The sequence below is a fragment of the Solea solea genome, chromosome 12 (assembly GCF_958295425.1).
Source record: "Solea solea chromosome 12, fSolSol10.1, whole genome shotgun sequence".
Taxonomy (NCBI): Eukaryota; Metazoa; Chordata; class Actinopteri; order Pleuronectiformes; family Soleidae; genus Solea; species Solea solea.
In genome coordinates this window covers 27,769,613-27,792,394 of record NC_081145.1, presented here as the reverse complement: position 1 = coordinate 27,792,394, position 22,782 = coordinate 27,769,613, and the positions used below count along the sequence as shown (strand labels likewise).

The 22,782-nt window shown below is 38.7% G+C and overlaps 1 protein-coding gene across 19 annotated transcripts in view; it reads left to right on the top strand.

Moving 5' to 3' along the window:
• Positions 1–22,782, top strand: part of ppfibp2b (PPFIA binding protein 2b) — an 84,800-nt gene that overhangs the window by 22,088 nt on the left and 39,930 nt on the right. For 9 of the 19 annotated variants that reach the window (XM_058644531.1, XM_058644525.1, XM_058644524.1 and 6 more), the window contains 4 exons: positions 2,147–2,164; positions 3,340–3,453; positions 7,299–7,457; positions 10,530–10,736. In XM_058644531.1, the coding sequence (XP_058500514.1) occupies positions 2,147–2,164; positions 3,340–3,453; positions 7,299–7,457; positions 10,530–10,736 (498 nt within the window). Of the gene's footprint in view, positions 1–2,146; positions 2,165–3,339; positions 3,454–7,048; positions 7,217–7,298; positions 7,458–10,529; positions 10,737–22,782 lie in introns of those variants that run through there. The other 10 variants (XM_058644530.1, XM_058644532.1, XM_058644527.1 and 7 more) reach the window with 4 other exon arrangements.

Sequence of the window (22,782 nt, the reverse complement as noted above, 5' to 3'; positions counted from 1 at the left end):
TTTCATGTCACCTTCAGTTTTACAGATATTTCAGATTTCCACACCACATTTCGCTTAGTAATGAAAGAAACCTTCACAGAACTAATACTTTAAATGTTATTCTTTTTCTCTAACCTGGTGTTTACTTACTCTGTTTAATTTAATACACTACAGCTGTAGATGATAATGTTTGAGGTCAAAATCCATCCTGTAATCGCCATCAGACACTTTTAAGTCATTGACCAAGTTGTCCAGCACTTGTCCACGTCCCTCTTTCCCTATTTCAATTGTCTTGTAGGTAGGTAAGGTAGGTCGGTAAGGTAGGAAATCTTTTTAGGTTAGGTTATTGTAGGTTAGGTAGGTGGTTAGGTGGGTAGCTATGTAGGTTAAGTAGGTAGGTGCATGTGTGTCACCATGAGTGCGAAAAATATTCCTGACAAACGAGACTAAATTACTCGTCAGCAAGTTGAAGGACAAACAAAGTCTGGCAAAAAAGCCTAGTATCTGCCAGAGGTTGTTGTTGTTGTTGTTGTTGTTGTTGTTGTTGTGCCTTACGTTAACTTGTCCGACCCATCGCGTTCCTTCAAGTCTGGACGGTCTCCGGTTGAGTAAACAGGTTAAGGTACTCTCTCGACTAGTACTAATAATTTAATACTTAATAGTAATACTTTATGGGACGTAAAATGAAGCGGCAACAGCATCCACGTTTTCCACAACCTGGTGAAGTCCTTTTTTAACATTTTCTGCTAAACAAATCTCAATCAAACCGTTGTAATACCAATAAAAATGCAGTTGTTTTTATTTTGACGTGATTCTTTAAATCCCTGCTGTGAGAACCAAGATCCCTCAGATTAGTCTGGAGTGAAAAACAGCCTCTGTATCTCGTCTGCAATCGCAGCAGAACCTCGGTGTTGTCTCATAACAACAACGTGCCCAGACACCTCCAAAGCCTCGGAGCGTGTGTTTACTGAGGACTGTAACGGTGTGTATCATCATCATCATCATCATCATCATCATCATCACCATCATCGTCATCGTCGCAGCTTCTGTGGTGAAGCAGGAGATGATACGTCTCTTTTCTCCCGTTAATGACTGAGCTCCACATTCCTGCGACTCCTGCCACATTTTACACATCGGACTCGTCTTTGCTTGTTTTATGTTCTCAATTCAGTGTCTGGTTTTTAATGTTACACTGAACAAAGTGATCACCAGATAAAATCTACACCGAATAAGGTCGAGGATATTTTAAGATTATGTTTGCAGCAAAATGTTGCTGTTTTTTTAATCACTCGCTCTCCTGAACCAAAGTCCATAGAGAAAACCAACGATTTAACATTACAGACACACAGCAGTCGTGGATGTTGTCGATCCACCGCCGCCTCCGTCAGTACGTTCCAGTTTGTCATCTGTGTGAGTTCGGATCTTCCAGATTTGTCTCCCGTTTTCCCCCGTGAGCTAAAAACGCTGATTTTCTCTGCGGACTTTGGAGCGTGTGAGCACGCTGTTCATAAAACCTTCAGTTTCCACTCATGAACATGTTGTCTCACAGTGAGACGAACTGACGAAACACGACCACAACATGTCACAGACGGAAAGCGGCGTAGAATTCAGGAGGTTGAGTTTATTGTTGCGTGGCTAGAATCTGGTATTTGTCCTCGTGTCCTTGCTGACAGCCATGTTTTCATGTTTTCATGTTTTCATGTTTTCAATCACGCCTCATGTCTCATGCTGGTTCTGACTATGTCACAATACACACACACAAACATGAGCTGTCCCTTTAAGTTAAAGTGTAACACCCCCGGAAGACTCGTGTTCCTAAAGTGTCTCTCTCTCTGTCTGTCACACACACACACACACACACACACACACACACACACACACACACACACACACACGCACACACACACACCTGCTCGTTACACATTCCTCCCGTGTCGTCAGCTGTGATTGGTCGATATCCAGGATGACCGGGGCTTATTCTCCCTGACAGACGATCTCATTGGGCTGCTGTTAGTTTGGCTGTTGCTTGACTTTCTTTTCACCTGTGTTCTCCTGTGTGTGCGTGAATATCGTGTGTGTGTGTGTGTGTCATGTACACACACACACACTCTGTGTTTAGTTACACACACTACTCTTACCTCTGTGTGTGTGTGTGTGTGTTGCTCAGCAGCGAGACTCAGAACAGGTAAGAGTCTGGTTGGATCTTTTCAACATTTAAATCATATATAAATGTATATACACATAGATATACAGTGTATACATATATATATATATATATATATATGTATACATATAACCATAAAACTATACATATAACATATAACTATACTGTGATCAGTGTAACTTTTCGCTTTGTTTGCTTGTTTGTGTAACATTGATTTCACACAGATGTGTGTGGCCGACATTTTAATCAAGATTTAAGTGAAGATAAGTCCTTTATTAGGAAATCCACATTGTCTTGGCAGTAAAAGACGGTATAGATAAAAATGATTAATCATAATAAACATGCATTTCCACATGTGTGGAAGTACAATATATATAAAAAAAATGACAATACGATACTACAAAGAGTTAAAAAGTATATTATATATAAATATTAACTTTTATTTTGAAATGCTGTGAAATGTCATCGTAAATATTGTTATTTCGATGTTTTTTTTTCACTTCACCGACCTCTTACTGACCACACCGGACACTCAGTGACATACACCTGCTTTAGGGGTGACCACCATGTGTCCATCATCATCATGTGATATGCATCGCGTCCATTTCTCTTTCTGTGATTGTGGTGAATTCCCATCATCCGTGTTTACGCGTGTATTTTAAGGTATTTTATGTACTTGTGAGGGATGAGTTGTTGTTAACCCTCAGTGCTCACGTGGCACAGACCAGTGCCACAGGTGCACCTTTGGTAAATTGCTGCGGGAATTAAACACAACTCCTTATATGGACGTCCTGAGGGTGTGTTTATAGGTCACGTCTTCAGGCTTTAGAAAATATGTTGGGTTTTTTGTCCAACCAATCAAATCTACGAAACAACCAACCAATTTACTGACCAGTCAAATCAATCAACCAACCCTCTCAAAATCAACTAACCAATCAAGTCTACGAATCAACCAACCAACTAATTCATTAACCAGTCAAATCAATCAACCGCACCCCCAAAATCAACCAACCATATCTACTAACCAACCAACCAATTTATTGACCAGTCAAATCAACTAACAAACCCTCTCACAATCAACCAACCAACTAACCAATCAAATGTACTAACCATCCAATCAACCAACCTTAAAGTTGCTAGCAATGTAAATATTAATAGTATTCTTACTAACGTAGTGCGACTGTGTCGTCCACCAGGTGAGCGTTCTGACCGACCAGGTGGAGGCGCAGGGAGAGAAGATCAGAGACCTGGAAAGTTCTCTGGAGGAACATCGTCAGAAACTGGCCTCCACCGAGGAGATGCTGCAACAGGTGACACACACACACACACACACTCATTTGGACAGTCTAAACCAGACCTTATTCCTACCCTTAACCATAACCAGTTAATGCCTAAAGCCCCGCCCCTCACTCGACGATCATTGGCCAGATTTCGGGTTCAGATCTGGTCCTTCCAACACTCATGGGTGTCCTCTGATTTTAGGCTGATTTGAACAGATTATCTGGCCAAATGATCCTGCAGTGTGAGGGATTAACAGACGTCAGATGGGTCACGCGGTTGGTGTAGTGGTTAGCACTCTTGCCTTTGTAGCAAGAAGAACTGGGTTCATGACCCGGCCAGTCCAAAAGCATTGAGATTTGGGGATTAGGTCAATGGCGTGCTGTGCCAATCTCAGCTGACATAGGACAAAAGGTCCATCGGAGTCACATGATGGTACCAGAAGGGTTAACTGAAGCACTATTCAAATCTTAAACTTAACCAGTTCCTCAAAAATAAGCTTGTATCTCATTAGGACCAGGTTTTTGGTCTCCATGAGGACTTCTGGTCAGTGTTTATGACGAGGTAATATAGAGGCAACAGATACAAGAACAAACACACAATAAAGACCGGCTTTGAAGAGCGATTGCATTGCTCTGTTAAAGCTCCTTCGTGATGAGAGTTTTGGGCCTGTAGGTGTGGACTAATGGTCCTGTAAGTCCCCGTTCTGCATCACATTGTCCTCATGCTCTTTAATGAGACACACCCTGAGGACTGTTACTCACCAAAGTCCTCAAGATCTAACAAACATGAACATGTGAGAGTTTTAGATTCTGACCGGAGCCACAAACGTAAAAAACAACATTAACGTTCTTAACATTCAGTTTATTTTTACCTGAATTATGGTTTTCAAGAAATGTTGTAATTTATGGATGCCGTGGTTCTAGAGGAGAAGAAATAAATTAGCAATAGCTTCTTACAATGCAGGATGTTCAAAGGACACGTGGCAAACGTCAGGCAATAGTGAATGAGGTTTGAATGTTTGAGACAAAGAACGTAGGAGGTGCAGTGGGAGCACATGGATGTTGAGGATGAACCTGTTCAGCTTTGTGCAGTCCTCTCAGGAAGGGTTCAGTTATCCTTCCAATAGGCCAGAGGTGTCCAAAACTTTTTTTAACGAGGGCCAGATTTCATAAGGTGCAGATTCCTGAAGGCCAATGGTCCAGGTTCAGACCTCTCTATGGACTTTGGTGACAGGTTTACAAAGCGTCACAATGGTCGTCTAAAGCCCTCTTCTCACGGGATTAGTGTCACCTGGGGGATCTCTAGTAATATGTAATAGTTGTGGATGATATCTGTGAGATCCAGGAGTCAGATATATCATAACAGGAGATGAACGCATGAATCTATCTGTCACAGCTGGGTTGTGAACCCGAGACTCAAAGAGCAACTCCTTAAGGCCGGGGCCGATTTTCTGTCCCAGTCTGTCCCTGGTCATAAATAATACATTATAAAACCGACGCTGCGGTCGGATTTTGGACACGCCAGGATACTGGGGGTCGGCTGTCATCACAAGTTCTCCTTATCAGACTCCACGATTTCAATGAATGTTTATTATTTAACAAAAAAAGTTCATTTGAATACTTGGGTCTCACAGTTTGAAAGTCAGCCGGTGGTTTTTTACTCCACGAACCCATGAGGAGCGAGCACGACAAGAACTCTGTGTCCGAGAGAGAGAATGCACCTCCTGTTTCTGCTGCTCCACACACTCGTCTTTGTCCTCGTCACTGTCAACAACACTGTGAGACATAAAAAAGACCTCAGACGCTGAAATAATGGCTCTCTGTCTTTAGCTGTGGCTTGGAAAACGTCATTCGTACCATGCGTCTGTTTTCCATTAAAAGTGTTGTTGTTGGCTCGTCACTCCCGAGTTCACCTCATTCCAGTTGAGAAGTCGTGAGTGTGAATGTACAGTATGTGCAAAGTCTGGCCCGTGGGCCAATCGTGGCCCTCAGTCAGATTTATAGTTTTATATTTATAATAATTGTATTATTTCAATATAATATTGAAAATCGTCCCTGGTCATCGGCCAGAGTTACTTGACAGATTAATTATGGAATTAGATTTGTGTCAATATTTTCAAACAACTCTTTTTAAGAAGCAAAAAAAAATTCTAAAATATTTTATTTTATTGTTTGAAAATCCAATCCACTTTATTTGTAAAACAATACATTTACCAAAGTGCTGCACAACAGATACAAAACAGTCAAATAAAGAAAGTTAAAACATATAAATATAAAAGGCAACCATAAGATCAGATAAAACACTGAGAAATATAAAAATGCAATAAAAGACAGACAGAGACCACACAACTCTCACGCTGTGATGAAGAACAAACAATAAAATAAATATTTTTGAATGATTGATATTTTATTTGCTTCTTAAAGAATCTACTTCCATAGTTTGAATGTAATAACAGGACAAAATAAAATGAAAAACTCATAAAATGGCAAAAAAAGAGGAAAAAACTAAGTGAAAGATTCTCCAACATTCTGATGAAGGCTAGAAATAAACACGTGTGCTTGAGTGTATTTTAAAGCTTTTTAACATTTTTGACTCGAGTGAGTGAGTGAGTGAGTGAGTGAGTGAGTGAGTGAGTGAGTGTCTGCACTCTGACTGAGTTTGTGCTTTTTGCTGTTAATGAGTATAATTATTATTATTATTATAGAGAAACATCAAGCGCTCTATTCCACAAACTCCTGACCCGAGCTTTAAGGATGTGTGGATTAGCACATTAAGGATTTATACCCTCCACTCTGAAAGATCACATGATGTCAACAGACGGGCAGCTTTAACTCTACAGACAGACAGACAGACAGCTGACTGACTGTCTGTCTGAAAGGCCAGTGTCACTTACAGCAGGATAAGCCATCGTCTTTAGAGCTAATTCATCAGATATCTGCGCTCGCGCCTCAGCTGCCCCGACATTTGCTTTCCCCTGAATTATGAAGAGCAACATGTGACAGATTATGTGACAGATTATATGACAGATTATCCACTCTGCAGCGCTAACACTCGTCTGCCAAACTCAACAACAAGCACGATTAATTTTACGACACGTCGTCATGTCACACCCACTTCAAAGGATGAATTCACTTCTTTTCTTGTCGACCGGTTTGTTTTTCAAGTGTCGTCACAATTATGTTTGCAGCTTTATCTCAAACTTAGAGAGTCCTTTGACAAAAGGGACATTTAGCATTTCACACCAACATTAATCTGAGTGGATTTTTCTTAAATTCAAGTATAAGAAATTGTAATCACACTCAGGGTTTAAAAGAACTGCACCGCAGGGCAGTGGACAGCGATGTTAGCCTCCTGTGTTGAGCAGGTTCACTCAGGGTCACGTACAGAAAAAGAGTCGGTTTGTTTGTTAGTTTGAGTTTTAAAACCAGAGTCGTTTGGTTTTGAGGGAAGAGGAAGTGAGATTCATGAGGATGAGGAAATGAAAGCAACAGTTTTTTGGTTTTTTTCTGTGTGACTTAACGGTAAAATGTGGAGTGTCTGTGCTGTGGATTCTCTTTTAGGCACTCTTTTCTTTTTCTCTCTCTCTCTCTCTCTCTGCCGCCATACCAAAGAAGCACAGACATATATTAATAGAGTCCTTAGCTCGCCTCTGTGTGTGTGTGTGTGTGTGTGTATATTTAGCTTTTTGGGGTCTGGGCCCCTGGACGGAGCTGCTCAGTCAGTGTGGGAAGAACATTGTCCTCGGTGGACTAAACATGCTGGACTCTCACAGCTCCCATCACTGATACATATGTATGTATGTCTATGTGTGTGTGTGTCTGTGTGTGTTGGGTTGTAAAGCCTTGAAATTGTTGTGTTTATGCTTTTGTTCCAGGAGCTGGTCAGCAGAACTTCTCTGGAGACTCAGAAGCTGGACCTGATGGACGAGGTGTCCTACCTCAAACTGAAGCTCACAGAGGTCGGCATGGAGGAGACGGACGGCGACGACGCGCGACCACAGGACTCTGCGGACGCCAAGCAGAACAAAGCTGAGGTAGGGACTGCAGCGACATCATTAAAGCAGGATTTCAGGGTCAGATGTGTTGTCGGGGGGGGGGGGGCTGTCTCCACTGCCCCCTACTGTCTGTAACAGGGAAAAACACAACATCAGAGTCAAAAGGATAAAGAGGTAGACGATGTTTGCGGTTGTGTCATAAAAATATGTCGTCCGAAACTGTAGGGGGAGCTCTGTAGATGTGAAGAGTTCTGTTTTAACCCTCTAATGAGCATCATGATAATCAGGCTGTCTGGATTTATTTAGATTTTTTTCCCAAATTCACAAACTTTCAAGGATTTTAAGGAGGTTTTCCATGGGTCCTTAAAATCCTTGAAAGTTTTTGAAATTTCAAAGAAATGTCCAAGCCTGTGAAAGTTTTTCTCCCAAGGGTCGTTGAAATCCTTGAAAGTTTGTGAATTTGGAAAAATAAATTCAAGGCCTGTTTTTTCCCAAATTCACAAACTTTCAAGAATTTTAAGGAGGCTGCCCATGGATCCTTAAAATCCTTGAATGTTTATGAAATTTGAAAGAAATGTCCAAGCCCATGAAAGTCCCCCGATGGGTCCTTGAAATCCTTTAAAGTTTGTGAATTTGGAAAAATAAATTCAAGGCCCTTTTTTTGTCCAAATTCACAAACTTTAAAGGATTTCAAGGATTTCAAGGAGGCTTCCCGTGCCGGTGAATCTCGTCGTTCCCACAGGAAGTCCTGAGGTTCTACCCTAAGATCTTTTTCTGTCGTAAACACTGACCCTGTCAGGACCAGTAGTCCTTATGGAGACCAAAAACCTGGTCTTAATGAGGCGGAACCAGCTGAGGCGGAGCTGGTTAAGTTGAGTCATTAACTGGTTATGGTTAAGTTAAGGGATAATGCTTTGTTTATTCGTCTGACTCTCAGAAGCCTCAGAGGAATATCTGTATGAACATGATCCAGCGGTTTGGACAGACAGAGACTCTCATGTCCTACAGATGCTCGTGGACGGAGTGAGATAATCATCAGAGGAAGCAGACAAATAGAGAGAGAGAGAGAGGATGGAGAGAAAATGAAGAGATGACTGAGATGAGAGACGGTGAAGATTGAAAGATAAAGAGTGATAGAATTCACTCTGGATGCAAACACACCCTGAAGTGAACATGCAGGACACACTGTTTATTCTCCTGTGTTGAAAACACTGACTAAACTCACAGTAAAGCACGGTGTCCACTTTGTCCCACAGTGAGAATGATCCTGGTCAAATGACTTAACCGTAGACAGTTTTTTATTTGTATTTTATCAGTGTCATCTCTTCTCAGCACGTTTAGAAACAAGACAAGAGCTTCTCTGTGTTGCCTGTTCATCTTTTCCAGCGTGACCAAGTGAAACACGACACTCAAGTCATCACAGTTCTTCCACGATATTGAAACGAGAGAGTAGAACAAGTCGTCAGCCTTGTTTCAGACCACTCGCTCTCCCGCACCAAAGTCCAGAGAGAAAATCGACGATTTTAAGAATCACAGCACACAGGAGTTGTGGAGTGGCTCAGGCTGCTGCCTCCGTCAGCAAATTCAAACGTGTTATTTTTGCGACTTCGCCGTTTGAAGAACTTAGTTCAAATTGACCTCAGTGACACAAACTGACCACACGAGGCAGCTCCTGTGTCCCCGTAACCTTAAAACGTTTATTTTCTCTATGGAGTTTGGTGCCGGGGGAGAATGAGCAGTTTACAAACTCAGGATACAAATGCACCTCCCCTCACGAGTGAGTGTGAACCAGGCTCCAGCACCTGAATGCATATCTGCGTCACATAAACACAGATGTTAAACAATGTTTAAACACAGGAGTTTTAACATTAACAGTAAAACACGTTAATGTTTCGCTCACTGCAGTCACGACATAAACAAGCAAGCGCGCGCTTAACAAATCAAACGTATCCAAGTGTTTGAAAGCGGTGTTTGGCTTTTGGTCACGCTGTGATGGAGAGTGACACCCGTCTGTGTGTGTGTGTGTGTGTGTGTGGTTGGTTAGTAACAGCTGCTGCGAGGCTCTGGCAGGAGGAATGGTGAGCATCCATTTTGAACATTCCTGCAGGCCAAACACTTTCACCTCAGGGAGTCACAGGAGCGTGACCCCCCCCCCCCCCCACACACACACACACAGAGTCTGGTGATCTCTTTGATTTGGGCGCAGCTGTGGCTCAGGGGGAAAAAAGGCGCTCTCCTCTCATCGTCACATGGTTGGACGTTCGTTCCTTTGATCCTTGGTTCCTCCGGGAACCTGCGTGTGAGGGGAATTTCCTGCAGATGCCAGCGCAGAAGTGCCTGAATTCTGTATTCTCTTGATTTGCCATCAGGGGGCGACTCTCTGGGATATTTGACATCATAAAAGTCCATTTCCTGACAAGACTATGACCTCAGTCCCTGTTTTGTAAGATTTAGATTCAAATAAAGACAGGGTGTGCTTTAGGGGGGGCGGGGCTTTGGTGTGATCGACAGGGGGATGTCACTGCCCGATTCTGTTCGGCACGTGTGCGAAGTGTGACAACTGACATAACAATATACGTTTTCATTGATTTCAAATCAGATAATGTTTTCCTTTGTTTTAGTCATTATTTTTTTAAATAAAATGTACGTTTTTATGTTATCATTTGTTTTAGTCGTTATTCTTACAAAATAAAATACACAATCTTACATAGTGCCCCACTTCCTTTCAACCTGACCTTCAAAATAAGAGCCACTGACTTTGGCTGATGTTCAGTGTGTAACGTTTTAAAAAAGATTTAAAAAAAGAAAACTTTTTGCCCAAATATTCAATTACTTACTAAAAAATGACCCAAAGAAGGGTTCAAATGTTTTTTGTTTGGGATCCTTCCATCCTCCACCTTTTTCTGTCCTTCAACATCTTCTTATACATTTGTTTAAATTCAGGTTTTTTTTAAGTTGTTTCTCAGCAAACCGTCATCAGGACATGAAAGCAGGCTTTCCCCCCAAATACTCCATATTAAAACTATGAAGTGAGTTAATATCTGACTTTCCTCCTCCTCCTCTCCTCTTCACCTCCTCCTCCTCCTCCTCCATCGTTGCATCCCTTCCCAGTGTGTGGTAAATCTCATCAGTGAGCTCCAGGAGCAGATGTGCAGGTTTCAGGCAGAGATCAGCACTCGAATCCAGGAGAAGCGAGCGCTGGAGGAGCAGGAGGCCCAGTGGGCGGAGCCAAGCGGCAGCCGGGCCCACGGCCCCGCCCCTCAGCCGGGGTCGTCCGGCTCTGGCGCCTGGATGCAGAACGGAGGACAGACTGTACATGTAGGGAGACTCGGGGGATGAACTCATCTTCCCCTTCTTCCTTCCTTTCCCGTCATTTCTCCCATTTTAACCAGTCCACACACACACACACACAGAATCAGACTAACATCCTCTCTGTGATTTGTTCCTCTGTGTGTGTGTGTGTGTGTGTGTGTGTGTGTGTGTGTGTTCACTGTTGGATGCTGGAGTCGTCCTTTGCTCTGGTTCTTGCAGAAAGAGACATTATTGATGTTATTTTTTTGTTTTTTCCAAATACTTCCAAACAAATGGGGGTTATTGGGGGTTTATAAAGTTGAAGATTTGTCAAAAACCTACACCTATAGTGTGGGATTATTTTTTAAATTGGGGTTTGTGAGGTACTCGTACATCGAAGGGGAAAATAATAGCTAAAAACGCTGATTTTCTCGATGGAGTTTGGTGCAGGGAGGAGAGAGTGAGCGTGCTACGAACTTCAGTTTTCTGGTGGAAAAGAATGTTTTAACAGTGAAATAAAGTTTAAAAAACATTTTTCTTTAGGTACACTGTAAAAAATGGTTGACAGACGATTTAAGTGAATTTAAACTCGTTAAAAAACAAGCTAGCATGTTCATAAAATGTGCTAACTTCACTTTAAGCTGAACTAAAGCTTATGTTAAGATCAAATAAATGAACAAACAGGGTTCAAGTACTATGTAGTGCATAATCAGTAAAAAAGTCATAGTTTCGTGTGTCGTCCAATCTTTGACATAAAAGTCATAGTATAGTATGTCGTCCAAAATCGCTCAAAAAAGCCGTAGTATAGTATGTCGTCCAAAATGTGACAAAAAAGTCATAGTATAGTATGTCGTCCAAAATCGCTCAAAAAAGTCGTAGTATAGTATGTCGTCCAAAATGTGAGAAAAAAGTCATAGTATAGTACGTCGTCCAAAATGTGACAAAAAAGTCATAGTATAGTATGTCGTCCAAAATCAGTCAAAAAAGTCATAGTTTAGTATGTTGTCCAAAATCAGTCAAAAAAGTCATAGTATAGTATGTCGTCCAAAATCAGTCAAAAAAGTCATAGTAAAGTATGTCTTCCAAAAACGGTCAAAACGTCATAGTATAGTATGTCGTCCAAAATCAGTCAAAAAAGTCATAGTAAAGTATGTCTTCCAAAAACGGTCAAAAACGTCATAGTATAGTATGTCGTCCAAAATGTGTCAAAAAGTCATAGTATAGTATGTCGTCCAAAATCGGTCCAAAACGTCATAGTATAGTATGTCGTCCAAAATCGGTCCAAAACGTCATAGTATAGTATGTCGTCCAAAATCGGTCCAAAACGTCATAGTATAGTATGTCGTCCAAAATCGGTCAAAAACGTCATAGTATAGTATGTCGTCCAAAATTTATCAAATAAGTCATAGTATAGTATGTCGTCTAAAATTGATCAAAAAAGTCATAGTATAGTATGTCGTCCAAAATTGATCAAAAACGTCATAGTATAGTATGCCATCAAAAATTGATCAAATAAGTCATAGTATAGAATGTCGTCCAAAATTTATCAAAAAAGTCATAGTAAAGTATGTCGTCCGAAATCGGTCAAAAACGTCATAGTATAGTATGTCGTCCAAAATCGGTCAAAAACGTCATAGTATAGTATGCCGTCCAAAATCGGTCAAAAACTTCATAGTATAGTATGTCGTCCAAAATCGGTCAAAAACGTCATAGTATAGTATGTCTTCAAAAATTGATCAAAAACGTCATAGTATAGTATGTCGTCCAAAAACACTCAAAAACGTCATAGTATAGTATGTCGTCCAAAATTTATCAAAAAAGTCATAGTATAGTATGTCGTCCAAAATCGATCAAAAACGTCATAGTATAGTATGTCGTCCAAAATCGGTCAAAAACGTCATAGTATAGTATGCCGTCCAAAATCGGTCCAAAACGTCATAGTATAGTATGTCGTCCAAAATCGATCAAAAACGTCATAGTATAGTATGTCGTCCAAAATCCGTCAGTTGTAAAAAATGGTTGACAGACGATTTAAGTGAATTTAAACTCGTTAAAAAACAAGCTAGCATGTTCATAAAATGTGCTAACTTCACTTTAAGCTGAACTAAAGCTTATGTTAAGATCAAATAAATGAACAAACAGGGTTCAAGTACTATGTAGTGCATAATCAGTAAAAAAGTCATAGTTTCGTGTGTCGTCCAATCTTTGACATAAAAGTCATAGTATAGTATGTCGTCCAAAATCGCTCAAAAAAGCCGTAGTATAGTATGTCGTCCAAAATGTGACAAAAAAGTCATAGTATAGTATGTCGTCCAAAATCGCTCAAAAAAGTCGTAGTATAGTATGTCGTCCAAAATGTGAGAAAAAAGTCATAGTATAGTACGTCGTCCAAAATGTGACAAAAAAGTCATAGTATAGTATGTCGTCCAAAATCAGTCAAAAAAGTCATAGTTTAGTATGTTGTCCAAAATCAGTCAAAAAAGTCATAGTATAGTATGTCGTCCAAAATCAGTCAAAAAAGTCATAGTAAAGTATGTCTTCCAAAAACGGTCAAAACGTCATAGTATAGTATGTCGTCCAAAATCAGTCAAAAAAGTCATAGTAAAGTATGTCTTCCAAAAACGGTCAAAAACGTCATAGTATAGTATGTCGTCCAAAATGTGTCAAAAAGTCATAGTATAGTATGTCGTCCAAAATCGGTCCAAAACGTCATAGTATAGTATGTCGTCCAAAATCGGTCCAAAACGTCATAGTATAGTATGTCGTCCAAAATCGGTCCAAAACGTCATAGTATAGTATGTCGTCCAAAATCGGTCAAAAACGTCATAGTATAGTATGTCGTCCAAAATTTATCAAATAAGTCATAGTATAGTATGTCGACTAAAATTGATCAAAAAAGTCATAGTATAGTATGTCGTCCAAAATTGATCAAAAACGTCATAGTATAGTATGCCATCAAAAATTGATCAAATAAGTCATAGTATAGAATGTCGTCCAAAATTTATCAAAAAAGTCATAGTAAAGTATGTCGTCCGAAATCGGTCAAAAACGTCATAGTATAGTATGTCGTCCAAAATCGGTCAAAAACGTCATAGTATAGTATGCCGTCCAAAATCGGTCAAAAACTTCATAGTATAGTATGTCGTCCAAAATCGGTCAAAAACGTCATAGTATAGTATGTCTTCAAAAATTGATCAAAAACGTCATAGTATAGTATGTCGTCCAAAAACACTCAAAAACGTCATAGTATAGTATGTCGTCCAAAATTTATCAAAAAAGTCATAGTATAGTATGTCGTCCAAAATCGATCAAAAACGTCATAGTATAGTATGTCGTCCAAAATCGGTCAAAAACGTCATAGTATAGTATGCCGTCCAAAATCGGTCCAAAACGTCATAGTATAGTATGTCGTCCAAAATCGATCAAAAACGTCATAGTATAGTATGTCGTCCAAAATCCGTCAAAAACGTCATAGTATAGTATGTCGTCCAAAATTGATCAAAAAAATCATAGTATAGTATGTCGTCCAAAAACAGTCAAAAAGTCATAGTATAGTATGTCGTCATCGTATAGTATGTCGTCCAAAACGTCATAGTATGTTGTCCAGAATAAAAGTCCTGGGACGGAGGATTGCAGAGTTTCCTTGTTCAAACCAGGTCTTGAACCCGGATCTTCTGAATCAAAGGCATGAGTGATAACCACTACACCAATCTTGATGTTCTAGTTGTTGTCACATCATCATCCTATCGTGTGTCGTCCACGATTGACATTCAAAGTCATAGGTTAATGTCATCGAAGAAGCAACGTAAAAGTTATAGGTCAGAATGTCGACAGCCTGGCATCAATTGGCCAAGTGGCTGTATGGCTAAGGCACTGGTCTTGTAAACCAAGGTTTGTGGGTTCACATCCCACCTGGGGTGTAGTTCCTGTAGATGTTTGAAATGTGACCAAGAAGTATGTCGTCCAAAATTTGACAAAAAAGTCATAGGTTAGTATGTAGTCCAAAATCGATCAAAAACGTCATAGTATAGTATGTCGTCCAAAATCGGTCAAAAACGTCATAGTATAGTATGTCGTCCAAAATCGGTCAAAAACGTCATAGTATAGTATGTCGTCCAAAATCGGTCAAAAACGTCATAGTATAGTATGTCTTCAAAAATTGATCAAAAACGTCATAGTATAGTATGTCGTCCAAAAACACTCAAAAACGTCATAGTATAGTATGTCGTCCAAAATCGGTCAAAAACGTCATAGTATAGTATGTCTTCAAAAATTGATCAAAAACGTCATAGTATAGTATGTCGTCCAAAAACACTCAAAAACGTCATAGTATAGTATGTCGTCCAAAATTGATCAAAAACGTCATAGTATAGTATGTCGTCCAAAATCGGTCCAAAACGTCATAGTATAGTATGTCGTCCAAAATCGGTCCAAAACGTCATAGTATAGTATGTCGTCCAAAAACGTCATAGTATAGTATGTCGTCCAAAATTTATCAAAAAAGTCATAGTATAGTATGTCGTCCAAAATCGATCAAAAACGTCATAGTATAGTATGTCGTCCAAAATCGGTCAAAAAAGTCATAGTATAGTATGTCGTCAAAAATCGGTCAAAAACGTCATAGTATAGTATGTCGTCCAAAATCGATCAAAAACGTCATAGTATAGTATGTCTTCCAAAATCGGTCCAAAACGTCATAGTATAGTATGTCGTCCAAAATCGGTCAAAAACGTCATAGTATAGTATGCCGTCCAAAATCGATCCAAAACGTCATAGTATAGTATGCCGTCCAAAATCGGTCAAAAACTTCATAGTATAGTATGTCGTCCAAAATCGGTCAAAAACGTCATAGTATAGTATGTCTTCAAAAATTGATCAAAAACGTCATAGTATAGTATGTCGTCCAAAAACACTCAAAAACGTCATAGTATAGTATGTTGTCCAAAATTGATCAAAAATGTCATAGTATAGTATGTCGTCAAAAATCGGTCAAAAACGTCATAGTATAGTATGTCGTCCAAAATCGGTCAAAAACGTCATAGTATAGTATGTCGTCCAAAATCCGTCAAAAACGTCATAGTATAGTATGTCGTCCAAAATCGATCAAAAACGTCATAGTATAGTATGTCGTCCAAAATCCGTCAAAAACGTCATAGTATAGTATGCCGTCCAAAATCGGTCCAAAACGTCATAGTATAGTATGTCGTCCAAAATCGGTCAAAAACGTCATAGTATAGTATGTCGTCCAAAATCGGTCAAAAACGTCATAGTATAGTATGCCGTCCAAAATCGGTCAAAAACGTCATAGTATAGTATGCCGTCCAAAATCGGTCAAAAACTTCATAGTATAGTATGTCGTCCAAAATCGGTCAAAAACGTCATAGTATAGTATGTCTTCAAAAATTGATCAAAAACGTCATAGTATAGTATGTCGTCCAAAAACACTCAAAAACGTCATAGTATAGTATGTTGTCCAAAATTGATCAAAAATGTCATAGTATAGTATGTCGTCCAAAAACCGTCAACAACGTCATAGTATAGTATGTCGTCCAAAATCGGTCAAAAACGTCATAGTATAGTATGCTGTCCAAAATTTATCAAAAGAGTCATAGTATAGTATGCCGTCCAAAATCGGTCCAAAACGTCATAGTATAGTATGTCGTCCAAAATCGGTCAAAAACGTCATAGTATAGTATGTCGTCCAAAATTTATCAAAAAAGTCATAGTATAGTATGTCGTCCAAAATCGATCAAAAACGTCATAGTATAGTATGTCTTCAAAAATTGATCAAAAATGTCATAGTATAGTATGTCGTCCAAAAACCGTCAACAACGTCATAGTATAGTATGTCGTCCAAAATCGGTCAAAAAAGTCATAGTATAGTATGTCGTCCAAAATCGATCAAAAACGTCATAGTATAGTATGCCGTCCAAAATCGGTCCAAAACGTCATAGTATAGTATGCCGTCCAAAATCGGTCAAAAACGTCATAGTATAGTATGTCTTCAAAAATTGATCAAAAACGTCATAGTATAGTATGTCGTCCAAAAACACTCAAAAACGTCATAGTATAGTATGTTGTCCAAAATTGATCAAAAATGTCATAGTATAGTATGTCGTCCAAAAACCGTCAACAACGTCATAGTATAGTATGTCGTCCAAAATCGGTCAAAAAAGTCATAGTATAGTATGTCGTCCAAAATCGATCAAAAACGTCATAGTATAGTATGCCGTCCAAAATCGGTCAAAAACGTCATAGTATAGTATGCCGTCCAAAATCGGTCAAAAACGTCATAGTATAGTATGTCGTCCAAAATCGGTCAAAAACGTCATAGTATAGTATGTCGTCCAAAATCGGTCAAAAAAGTCATAGTATAGTATGTCGTCCAAAATCGATCAAAAACGTCATAGTATAGTATGTCGTCCAAAATCGGTCAAAAACGTCATAGTATAGTATGTCGTCCAAAATCGATCAAAAACTTCATAGTATAGTATGTCGTCAAAAATCGGTCAAAAACGTCATAGTATAGTATGTCTTCAAAAATTGATCAAAAACGTCATAGTATAGTATGTCGTCCAAAAACACTCAAAAACGTCATAGTATAGTATGTTGTCCAAAATTGATCAAAAATGTCATAGTATAGTATGTCGTCCAAAAACCGTCAACAACGTCATAGTATAGTATGTCGTCCAAAATCGGTCAAAAAAGTCATAGTATAGTATGTCGTCCAAAATCGATCAAAAACGTCATAGTATAGTATGCCGTCCAAAATCGGTCAAAAACGTCATAGTATAGTATGCCGTCCAAAATCGGTCAAAAACGTCATAGTATAGTATGTCGTCCAAAATCGGTCAAAAACGTCATAGTATAGTATGTCGTCCAAAATCGGTCAAAAAAGTCATAGTATAGTATGTCGTCCAAAATCGATCAAAAACGTCATAGTATAGTATGTCGTCCAAAATCGGTCAAAAACGTCATAGTATAGTATGTCGTCCAAAATCGATCAAAAACGTCATAGTATAGTATGTCGTCCAAAATCGGTCAAAAACGTCATAGTATAGTATGCCGTCCAAAATCGGTCCAAAACGTCATAGTATAGTATGCCGTCCAAAATCGGTCAAAAACGTCATAGTATAGTATGTCGTCAAAAATCGGTCAAAAACGTCATAGTATAGTATGTCGTCCAAAATCGGTCAAAAACGTCATAGTATAGTATGTCGTCCAAAATCCGTCAAAAACGTCATAGTATAGTATGTCGTCCAAAATCGATCAAAAACGTCATAGTATAGTATGTCGTCCAAAATCGGTCAAAAACGTCATAGTATAGTATGCCGTCCAAAATCGGTCCAAAACGTCATAGTATAGTATGTCGTCCAAAATCGGTCAAAAACGTCATAGTATAGTATGTCGTCCAAAATCGGTCAAAAACGTCATAGTATAGTATGCCGTCCAAAATCGGTCAAAAACTTCATAGTATAGTATGTCGTCCAAAATCGGTCAAAAACGTCATAGTATAGTATGTCTTCAAAAATTGATCAAAAACGTCATAGTATAGTATGTCGTCCAAAAACACTCAAAAACGTCATAGTATAGTATGTTGTCCAAAATTGATCAAAAATGTCATAGTATAGTATGTCGTCCAAAAACCGTCAACAACGTCATAGTATAGTATGTCGTCCAAAATCGGTCAAAAAAGTCATAGTATAGTATGTCGTCCAAAATCGATCAAAAACGTCATAGTATAGTATGCCGTCCAAAATCGGTCAAAAACGTCATAGTATAGTATGCCGTCCAAAATCGGTCAAAAACGTCATAGTATAGTATGTCGTCCAAAATCGGTCAAAAACGTCATAGTATAGTATGTCGTCCAAAATCGGTCAAAAAAGTCATAGTATAGTATGTCGTCCAAAATCGATCAAAAACGTCATAGTATAGTATGTCGTCCAAAATCGGTCAAAAACGTCATAGTATAGTATGCCGTCCAAAATCGGTCCAAAACGTCATAGTATAGTATGCCGTCCAAAATCGGTCAAAAACGTCATAGTATAGTATGCCGTCCAAAATCGGTCCAAAACGTCATAGTATAGTATGTCGTCCAAAATCGGTCAAAAACGTCATAGTATAGTATGTCGTCCAAAATCGGTCAAAAACGTCATAGTATAGTATGCCGTCCAAAATCGGTCAAAAACTTCATAGTATAGTATGTCGTCCAAAATCGGTCAAAAACGTCATAGTATAGTATGTCTTCAAAAATTTATCAAAAACGTCATAGTATAGTATGTCGTCCAAAAACACTCAAAAACGTCATAGTATAGTATGTTGTCCAAAATTGATCAAAAATGTCATAGTATAGTATGTCGTCCAAAAACCGTCAACAACGTCATAGTATAGTATGTCGTCCAAAATCGGTCAAAAAAGTCATAGTATAGTATGTCGTCCAAAATCGATCAAAAACGTCATAGTATAGTATGCCGTCCAAAATCGGTCAAAAACGTCATAGTATAGTATGCCGTCCAAAATCGGTCAAAAACGTCATAGTATAGTATGTCGTCCAAAATCGGTCAAAAACGTCATAGTATAGTATGTCGTCCAAAATCGGTCAAAAAAGTCATAGTATAGTATGTCGTCCAAAATCGATCAAAAACGTCATAGTATAGTATGTCGTCCAAAATCGGTCAAAAACGTCATAGTATAGTATGTCGTCCAAAATCGGTCAAAAACGTCATAGTATAGTATGCCGTCCAAAATCGGTCCAAAACGTCATAGTATAGTATGTCGTCCAAAATCGGTCAAAAACGTCATAGTATAGTATGCCGTCCAAAATCGGTCAAAAACGTCATAGTATAGTATGCCGTCCAAAATCGGTCAAAAACTTCATAGTATAGTATGTCGTCCAAAATCGGTCAAAAACGTCATAGTATAGTATGTCTTCAAAAATTGATCAAAAACGTCATAGTATAGTATGTCGTCCAAAAACACTCAAAAACGTCATAGTATAGTATGTTGTCCAAAATTGATCAAAAATGTCATAGTATAGTATGCTGTCCAAAATTTATCAAAAAAGTCATAGTATAGTATGCCGTCCAAAATCGGTCCAAAACGTCATAGTATAGTATGTCGTCCAAAATCGGTCAAAAACGTCATAGTATAGTATGCCGTCCAAAATCGGTCCAAAACGTCATAGTATAGTATGTCGTCCAAAATCCGTCAAAAACGTCATAGTATAGTATGTCGTCCAAAATTGATCAAAAAAATCATAGTATAGTATGTCGTCCAAAAACAGTCAAAAAGTCATAGTATAGTATGTCGTCATCGTATAGTATGTCGTCCAAAACGTCATAGTATGTTGTCCAGAATAAAAGTCCTGGGACGGAGGATTGCAGAGTTTCCTTGTTCAAACCAGGTCTTGAACCCGGATCTTCTGAATCAAAGGCATGAGTGATAACCACTACACCAATCTTGATGTTCTAGTAGTTGTCACATCATCATCTTATCGTGTGTCGTCCACGATTGACATTCAAAGTCATAGGTTAATGTCATCGAAGAAGCAACGTAAAAGTTATAGGTCAGAATGTCGACAGCCTGGCATCAATTGGCCAAGTGGCTGTATGGCTAAGGCACTGGTCTTGTAAACCAAGGTTTGTGGGTTCACATCCCACCTGGGGTATAGTTCCTGTAGATGTTTGAAATGTGACCAAGAAGTATGTCGTCCAAAATTTGACAAAAAAGTCATAGGTTAGTATGTCGTCCAAAATCGATCAAAAACGTCATAGTATAGTATGTCGTCCAAAATCGGTCAAAAACGTCATAGTATAGTATGTCGTCCAAAATCGGTCAAAAACGTCATAGTATAGTATGTCGTCCAAAATTTATCAAAAAAGTCATAGTATAGTATGTCGTCCAAAATCGATCAAAAACGTCATAGTATAGTATGTCGTCCAAAATCCGTCAAAAACGTCATAGTATAGTATGTCGTCCAAAATCGATCAAAAACGTCATAGTATAGTATGTCGTCCAAAATCGGTCAAAAACGTCATAGTATAGTATGCCGTCCAAAATCGGTCCAAAACGTCATAGTATAGTATGTCGTCCAAAATCGGTCAAAAACGTCATAGTATAGTATGCCGTCCAAAATCGGTCAAAAACTTCATAGTATAGTATGTCGTCCAAAATCGGTCAAAAAAGTCATAGTATAGTATGCCGTCCAAAATCGGTCCAAAACGTCATAGTATAGTATGTCGTCCAAAATCGGTCAAAAACGTCATAGTATAGTATGTCGTCCAAAATCGGTCAAAAACGTCATAGTATAGTATGTCTTCAAAAATTGATCAAAAACGTCATAGTATAGTATGTCGTCCAAAAACACTCAAAAACGTCATAGTATAGTATGTCGTCCAAAATCGGTCAAAAACGTCATAGTATAGTATGCTGTCCAAAATTTATCAAAAAAGTCATAGTATAGTATGCCGTCCAAAATCGGTCCAAAACGTCATAGTATAGTATGTCGTCCAAAATCTGTCAAAAACGTCATAGTATAGTATGTCGTCCAAAATTTATCAAAAAAGTCATAGTATAGTATGTCGTCCAAAATCGATCAAAAACGTCATAGTATAGTATGTCGTCCAAAATCCGTCAAAAACGTCATAGTATAGTATGTCGTCCAAAATCGATCAAAAACGTCATAGTATAGTATGTCGTCCAAAATCGGTCAAAAACGTCATAGTATAGTATGCCGTCCAAAATCGGTCCAAAACGTCATAGTATAGTATGTCGTCCAAAATCGGTCAAAAACGTCATAGTATAGTATGCCGTCCAAAATCGGTCAAAAACTTCATAGTATAGTATGTCGTCCAAAATCCGTCAAAAACGTCATAGTATAGTATGTCGTCCAAAATCGATCAAAAACGTCATAGTATAGTATGTCGTCCAAAATCGGTCAAAAACGTCATAGTATAGTATGCCGTCCAAAATCGGTCCAAAACGTCATAGTATAGTATGTCGTCCAAAATCGGTCAAAAACGTCATAGTATAGTATGTCGTCCAAAATCGGTCAAAAACGTCATAGTATAGTATGCCGTCCAAAATCGGTCAAAAACGTCATAGTATAGTATGCCGTCCAAAATCGGTCAAAAACGTCATAGTATAGTATGCCGTCCAAAATCGGTCAAAAACTTCATAGTATAGTATGTCGTCCAAAATCGGTCAAAAACGTCATAGTATAGTATGTCTTCAAAAATTGATCAAAAACGTCATAGTATAGTATGTCGTCCAAAAACACTCAAAAACGTCATAGTATAGTATGTTGTCCAAAATTGATCAAAAATGTCATAGTATAGTATGTCGTCCAAAAACCGTCAACAACGTCATAGTATAGTATGTCGTCCAAAATCGGTCAAAAACGTCATAGTATAGTATGCTGTCCAAAATTTATCAAAAAAGTCATAGTATAGTATGCCGTCCAAAATCGGTCCAAAACGTCATAGTATAGTATGTCGTCCAAAATTTATCAAAAAAGTCATAGTATAGTATGTCGTCCAAAATCGATCAAAAACGTCATAGTATAGTATGTCGTCCAAAATCCGTCAAAAACGTCATAGTATAGTATGTCGTCCAAAATCGATCAAAAACGTCATAGTATAGTATGTCGTCCAAAATCGGTCAAAAACGTCATAGTATAGTATGCCGTCCAAAATCGGTCCAAAACGTCATAGTATAGTATGTCGTCCAAAATCGGTCAAAACGTCATAGTATAGTATGCCGTCCAAAATCGGTCAAAAACTTCATAGTATAGTATGTCGTCCAAAATCGGTCAAAAACGTCATAGTATAGTATGTCTTCAAAAATTGATCAAAAACGTCATAGTATAGTATGTCGTCCAAAAACACTCAAAAACGTCATAGTATAGTATGTCGTCCAAAATCGGTCAAAAACGTCATAGTATAGTATGCCGTCCAAAATCGGTCCAAAACGTCATAGTATAGTATGCCTTCCAAAATCGGTCCAAAACGTCATAGTATAGTATGTTGTCCAAAATCGGTCAAAAACGTCATAGTATAGTATGTCGTCCAAAATC